The following is a 6985-nucleotide window of genomic DNA, read 5'->3' as shown; positions in this document are numbered from 1 at the left end:
ACCAAAGTACCCCAATCATATTAGTCCCTTTAGTTAAAAAAAAAGTTTTCAAATGTTGAGCAAGAAAGTGATTTTGGACAAAAATGTATTAGAGAATGACCGGAATACCCTCATCATCTTCAACCTTTTAAGTTTTCCTTGAAATGCTCGGGTCAAGAAACTGGTCCAAAAATGTATTGAAAAATGACCAAAATACCTTCATCATTTTTCAACGTTTTGAGTTTTTCTTGAAATATTTGGGTCAAGAAAGCAGACCAAAATGTATCGAAATATGACCCAAATACCTTCCGTCTTTTACAACCTTTAAAGTTTTTCTTAAAATGTTTGGGTTAGAAAGTGGCGGTCCAAAATATATTGGAAAATCATCAAAATACCGTCATCATCTACAACCTTTTAAGTTTTTCTTAATACATTTTGCTCAAAAAAATATTCAAAAATGTTGGACAAGGAAGTGAACGGGCCAACCTTCAACCCGCACACAAAAAAAAAATTAAAAAAAAAATCATTCATTTTGATTGAACCCATTACCAGACCCGCCCGTTTTCTACCTCTAAACCCATGGCAACAAAAGATTCAGTTTTAAATGACAGAGAAGAAAAGATACTTACTGCCTCCAGAAGATGACGGTTCAGCATCAGACGATGAAGATTCTCTTAGACCCAGTTGCTGTCTAAACTTATCATTCGCCATATATTCAGCCCGTGAAGCTTCCATCACCATACGCTCAATTTCTTTCTCAGTTAACTCCACATCAGAGCAAAACCGGGCCTCCGCTAAAAGAGCCTGTTTTTAATCAACTAATTAGAACATGATCTAATCATGAAGACCGTTAAAGATTAATACGCAGTATTAAAACACGTAAATGAATCGTTACGTTATCAATCTGTTGATCTTGTTGAGCTTTAATTGCCGCCTTTACTTGATCTTTATCAACATTTGCCTAAAAAACAAAAAAAAAACAATAAATTACAAAAAGATATATTGTTTGTTAGGGGTGTGCGTGGTGCGGTTCGGTGCGGTTTTTGGTTAAAACCGAACCGAAAAACCAAAACTTCAGTTTTTGTAGTATTTGAAACCGTTCTGTTTCGTTTTTTCGGTTTTCATTCTGGTTTTGGTTCGGTTTCGGTTTTTTTGGTTTTTGCCATTTGATCTTGAAAATTTTAGGTCAAAAGAAAGTTTTCAAAAAATAATTACTTTAGGTATAAATAATTTTGTTAATTGTAAAATAATAGACTATTAAACATTTTACCAAAAGTATTTGAGTTACATGTTTATTAAATTCTTATAAATTACTTAATATAAAATATAAAAAAAACAAAAATTCAAGAATTCGGTTCGGTTCGGTTTTTTTGGTTTTTATTATATGCAAACCCAAAACCAAACCGTTAGTTCGGTTTTTATAAATACATAAAACCAAACCGTCAGTTTTTGTTTCGATTTTTTCAGTTTGGATTTTTCGGGTTTTTCGGTTTCTTGCACACCCCTATTGTTTATTTAACTGTCAGTAAAGTGAACATACCCCTTGCAGGGAGCTAAAACCAAGCCCAGCACCAATGGTCAACCTACGCGGGTCAACAAGAGAATTGTAGTGGTTGCCATGATGATAACTTAACCTGATCGGAGGTGTGTCCGTATTATAGCTCCCATGGAATATGTTAATCGGCTCTGCAAGTCAAATAGCAAAAAGTCAAAAAAGTCAAAGTAATTAAGAAAACAATATAAGATGATGAACTGATAATATATATATATATACCGGTGCTATAAGAATATATATGAATAGGCCGGTTGTACATTTCAGATAACGCTTGAATCTCAACATTGTTCCCATAAACCTGCACTCATAAATAATATAACTAAAGCTATCTTGTGCCGTACGGTACAAATCGATAATTTTACAAAATTACATACTTTATCCCTTCTTTTCCTCTTGCAATAAGAAGTGAAACCTTCGGTTATAAACTGAGAAAAGTGGTCTCTTTCCCGTTCCTGGATGAACAACAATTTAGTAAGTTTACAGAATATAGATAACAACATTATTATTTGATATATACGAACTCAAGACTCTTTAGAGTAAGTGAAAAAATAATAAACTTTAGTCAATATGTGACAAACGATCAGGTGGGCGTTTTGGCAAACTCTGATTACTTAAAACGGATATAACGAACAAAAACAGCAAATTTGGGAATATAGTAATTTATTTCACCGTTGCATTATCATACTTAGGCTGTGTGTAGTAGTGTTAGCTAATTGTTTAGTTAAAAACTTAAAATGCCACTTAGGAGCCATGTAGACGAAAATGAATTCACTAAAGGCCTTTTTAAATCAAGAGTAGTGATTTTAACTAATTGCAATTATTACTCGAATATAACACAATCTTTTAGTAGTAAATGAGATAAGTCTTTTTCAAGAAAATAAAAATAGTATCGATGTATATAGATAAAATCTTTTTTTCAATAAATGATCCATTAAAGGGGTGACCTCTAAATAATTAATACGACCCGTGATCACAATAATATGCATTCCAATACAAAAACCGAAACACGCATTATAATTTAGAATTCATTTGAAATATAAGATACATATAAGAAACTAACATACCATGTAATCTATGCACATTTGTCTAGCCAAATCATACGCTTCAGAATCCCCGTAAACTTGATCTGCAACAGCACGAAACAAACAATTTCCATCTTCCAACATCCGTTTAACTTCATAACCTTTCGTCCGTCTAATATCAAGCTCAAATTGACGTTCCCTTTCCTAAAAAAAACAACATTTATTTAACTAAATGTCACAAAACTAACAATTCAACGGTGTATAAAAAGAACTATAACTCACAGCATCACCGTAAGATGATCCATAACAAGGGTTCTGCTCATCAGCACTATTATACCCATCATTCTCACAATGCGACCTCGGCGACGAAGACCGTCCCTCCACCGTAGAAACAACCGGCCACGCAGTGGCCCGTCTAGACGAATTCCCAAACCTCCTAGAACTCAAACTCGTCGACGACGGTTTCGGCGGCGGAGCCGGCGGTGGCGGCGGATACACACTCCCACCAACATCCGAACCCCGATACTCACCCTTTTCCAATCCATCTTTCTCCTCTTCTTCTTCTTCCTCAATCACCCTCAAAGCACCCATCTTTTCCACCACCTCATTCTCAACTTTCTCATTAACACTCACATCAAGTTCATCGCTTTTATCCGTTTTATCGGTTTTATCACTCTTATCGACGGTTTCGATATTATCAACCGGAAGATCTTCACATACAACTTGTTCTTGAATAACAACAACATCATCTCCTGTAACTTGTGCACTCCCATTATAATTATTACTATTATTATTATTATTGTTATTATTATTAGATGATGATGATGAAGACCCACTGCCTCTTTGAACAAAAACCCGAGTCATATTTTCACTGTTTTCGCAATTCGGAACCCCTAAAACCGAAAAAGATCGAATTTTTCTTGATTTTTCTTGATTTTCTTGAATTTTTTTTACAAAACCCTAATTTTGGATTTATCACGAGTTCGAGCTTTAGGAGATGAGACTCCGATGAATGATTTACGGTCAATTTGTTGTAGCTGAAACGATCTGTGCATTGCTCTCATGAGATTGAAGAACCAACAATGAAACCCTAATTCTAATTTCTAAAAATCAAACCCTAATTTCTAATTGTTATTGAAATTGTATTGGATTTGAAAATTGATTGGATATAATAGCGATTTACCTTCGATTGAAGAAACCCTTTAATGATTGGAGCAAATGGTGATGTGTGGAGTGTGAATTGAAGGTGGGAAGTGATTTGGTAAGGGTTTTGTGGAGCAGAAATTGATAAGGTGTTAATATGATGTATGTATGTATATGCATTGGAGTGATGATATATGTATGTGTATGTGAGGTGAAAATGGGAAGGTGGACACGTGGCAGGAGGTTGGGAAGCACGTGCGTATAAGGTTGAGTCACTAGTTGTGAGAGGAGAAGTTTAGGACTTAAGACATGAAAGAGGATCTTGGTTTAAGTCTTTATTAAGATCACTTTGGTTGATGCTTATAAAATGTAGGACAAAATGCATAGACAATATCTTCAAATTTATATATCTTTTTGGACCCTGTAGTGGGGCGCTTTAGTCACCTAAAAAGCCCCAAAGTGTCCGAAAATACTGCCTCTAGAACATTATTATAAGACGTTTTGGGTTTCAATTCATTTCTCAGCATTTTATACAAAACGTCCAAAAAATTTGATGGTAGGGCCATGTAAATAGCGGACCAATATAATTAAAGGACGGGGTGTTCCCCCCTCCTCTCATTACACTTGGTCTAACATGGCCCTACCATCAAAAATTGTGGACGTTTTGTATGAAGCGCTGGGAGATGAATTGAAACCCAAAACATCTCATAGTGTCCCAGGGGCGGTGTTTTCGGACGCTCTGTGGCTTTTTAGGTGGCCAAAGCGCCCCACTACATGGGTTTTTAAAGGATGGATGTTTCACCCTCCTCCCACTACACTTGGTCTTAAGTTAATTTCTCGGATGTTCGTTTTTAAGAATAAAAAAATTGGTTTGTGTGAATTGCATGTATGTTCCCATCTTTTTAAAATCGTAAGTGTGTTCTCTAATACTTTGAAATAGGTAACACTCGTGCTCTTTAGTATGGATGGACAGTAGTTATTCTAATTAAGTGGATGTTTTGTGTTTTAACCCTTACTATTAAAAAAATAATTTAATAAATACCAAGTATTTAGTAAAAGAACCCACGATTCAATATCAAAGCAACCCCATCCATTTTTGCTCCATAGTTGATTGGAATGCATGCCCATCACCGTTGGGTCAAATATGCTCGACAACTAGAGGTTTCTAGCGGGAGCTAAAAGGTTCAGCCGGAGCTAAAGACTCAAAACAAACACCTGGGATAGGCCTCACCTAACTACTTAACGAACAAGATTGCAATATGACATAATGATCTACTTAAGCGTTGCTTGACAAATAACGTACCAACTAGTCTGTTGATCAATATGTTTACACATTAGAAATTAGAGGTTGAGTCTCAACATCATCATGTAATGCATTTAATGCTTATCATTTAAGGGGCTATTTGTTTACATCTGAATGGAACCATTCAGATGTAAACATCTGATTCATTCAGACTTCAGACTGCTTGGTTCCAAAAAGAAAAACATCTAAATGGTTAAAATTGGGTCTGAATCATTTAGACTTGTTGTTGCTGCTGAATGGGACAGAGGCTCATTCAGACCTGACTCATTCAGATATGAATGAACCAAACAGCCCCTAACTCTATAATAAAAAAGGATTTCTCCTATATGAGACGACACATTGAATGATATCCAACTACCACTCTCCCGTTACATTTACAATCGTTTATTCCACTTTGTTTCGACTAGCCCATATCTGAACTTTGTTGCACGATATTCGTTACTATTTGTTTAGATAAGCGTTTTGTTAGGCTCTAAGGCCCACAATCCATGATTTTGACCCACAAATAGATATAGAAACGACATCACTAATTGATATTATATTATCTTGTTATATTGTATTCAAAATAGTTGATTCTATGAGTCATGGATACAATCCTAACCAAAATTACCTTGTAACTATATATACTGATAAATTGAATAAACAAAGCGAGGATTGTGAATACTTTAATTCTAATATGGTATCACGAGTCCAGAACAAACCCTAGCAGCCATCTTTTTTCTTGGCTGCCCCTCCCACTCTCACTGATCCTCATTCCAATCACATAACCTTCTGTATCAAGCTCCTCCACCTTCCATTCATATGGATCAAAAACTCCACCCCGCCTGAAGAAACACTAACCGGACCCCGGGCAGATTACGGGTAACCTGGGGGTTAGATAGATGTTTCCCACGAGGGGTTAGACCCGGTAAAGATGGTTCTTCTGATAACCTGCAAAACAGACACCGTGAGCTTGTCACTGAGAAGGGGGGGGGGTTCCTCCTTGTGACCACCCTCCGGCGTGAGAATCAGACTAGATTGCTCTTTAAATATAGATGTATATTAAGAGATTGCTAGAGCAGATACCAGGTATAATATGATGAGATATGTTAAGATAAGATGATCATACCATTTGTGGTATTTACAGCCGAAGGAAGGTTTCCAAGGAGGTGTGGCCGGCTGCAACAGTATTCCTGTTCCACCAACAGTGGCCTACGCACGTGCCCTGCTGGTAGTTGGTGGGTAGGCAGCGGCTGATAGTGACCAGGCCTGCTGTGTACTATTCCTTTTCCACCAACTGCCGGCTACGCACGTGGTATGGCAGTAGTTGGTGAGTAGGCAGCGGCTAATAGTGACATACAGTGCAGGAGCATGCTGCTCGCCATACTGTTGTCAATAAGCTGTCGTATCTTTAGTCAGATCTTTTGCCCATACCTCGTCAGGTACAGTACAGAAGATCTTCCCGTATCGTACGGACTGGCTTATTTGGGCGGGAGTATTCCCCCTCCCGCCCTTGTGCGGGATTGTTCCCGGCTTTGCTCATTCCTTCAGGTGACACTGAGTGATTGAGAGCTGAGTGCCTTGTGCGTGTAGCCTTGCTGCGCGGGTGGCCTTCCCTGATGGCTTGTATCCGAAGCTGCGGGAACAGGCGGAGTCCTTCACCATTGGGAGGCATTTCCTGCGGGAACAGCTTGCGTACTGCGCGTAAGGACGTCACGTCTCTGAGCATGGTGGGTCCTGCGGGTCTAGTTGGTTTCTGCGCAGATGTCCCTCTTCAAGGTGAGTCTTGCGGGTCCAACTGGGCTCTGCTGGGACCTACCTCTTCAAGTCCCCCCAGTCCAATGTTCTTCTCATGAGTGTTTAATAAAGTGAGGTGAACTTTTGGACTTAAGCAAAGGGTTTTGAAAAGGGTTTTTTAAGGTTTTCCATGGGGATTCTTCCCGCGGAAGTCCTTGTCACTTGCAGAAATTCCCGAGTTTCCTGCTTGATCTTTGGGTATGATGC

The 6985-nt window shown here is 38.1% G+C and overlaps 1 protein-coding gene across 1 annotated transcript; it reads right to left on the bottom strand.

Annotated features, from left to right (window-relative positions):
- Positions 1-553: 553 nt before the first annotated feature.
- LOC143602063 (OVARIAN TUMOR DOMAIN-containing deubiquitinating enzyme 6-like) lies at positions 554-3957 on the bottom strand. The gene is made up of 7 exons (XM_077079307.1): positions 2839-3957; positions 2599-2760; positions 1909-1986; positions 1754-1832; positions 1520-1665; positions 875-940; positions 554-783 (listed from the first exon to the last, which is right to left on the bottom strand). Exons 1-7 carry the CDS (start codon positions 3418-3420, stop codon positions 580-582), a joined length of 1317 nt encoding a protein of 438 aa, XP_076935422.1. The 5' UTR covers positions 3421-3957; the 3' UTR covers positions 554-579.
- Between the last annotated feature and the right edge of the window lie 3028 nt (positions 3958-6985).

Source organism: Bidens hawaiensis, unplaced genomic scaffold (assembly GCF_021521415.1).
Source record: "Bidens hawaiensis isolate Kalapana, Puna unplaced genomic scaffold, B.hawaiensis_p1.1 tig00057864_1, whole genome shotgun sequence".
NCBI classification, from domain to species: Eukaryota; Viridiplantae; Streptophyta; class Magnoliopsida; order Asterales; family Asteraceae; genus Bidens; species Bidens hawaiensis.
The sequence above is the reverse complement of the archived record's forward strand: the minus strand, read 5'-3'. Positions and strand labels throughout refer to the sequence as shown.

What these genes read in the sequence shown, in the direction of transcription:
- LOC143602063 (XM_077079307.1), bottom strand. Translation starts at nt 3,420, where the DNA reads ATGACTCGGGTTTTTGTTCAAAGAGGCAGTGGGTCTTCATCATCATCA. An exon ending in AAATGTGCATAGATTACATG is followed by an intron (nt 1,987 to 2,598) that starts GTATGTTAGTTT and finishes TTGTTCATCCAG; the next exon opens with GAACGGGAAAGAGACCACTT. An exon ending in TATATATTCTTATAGCACCG is followed by an intron (nt 1,666 to 1,753) that starts GTATATATATAT and finishes TTTGACTTGCAG; the next exon opens with AGCCGATTAACATATTCCAT.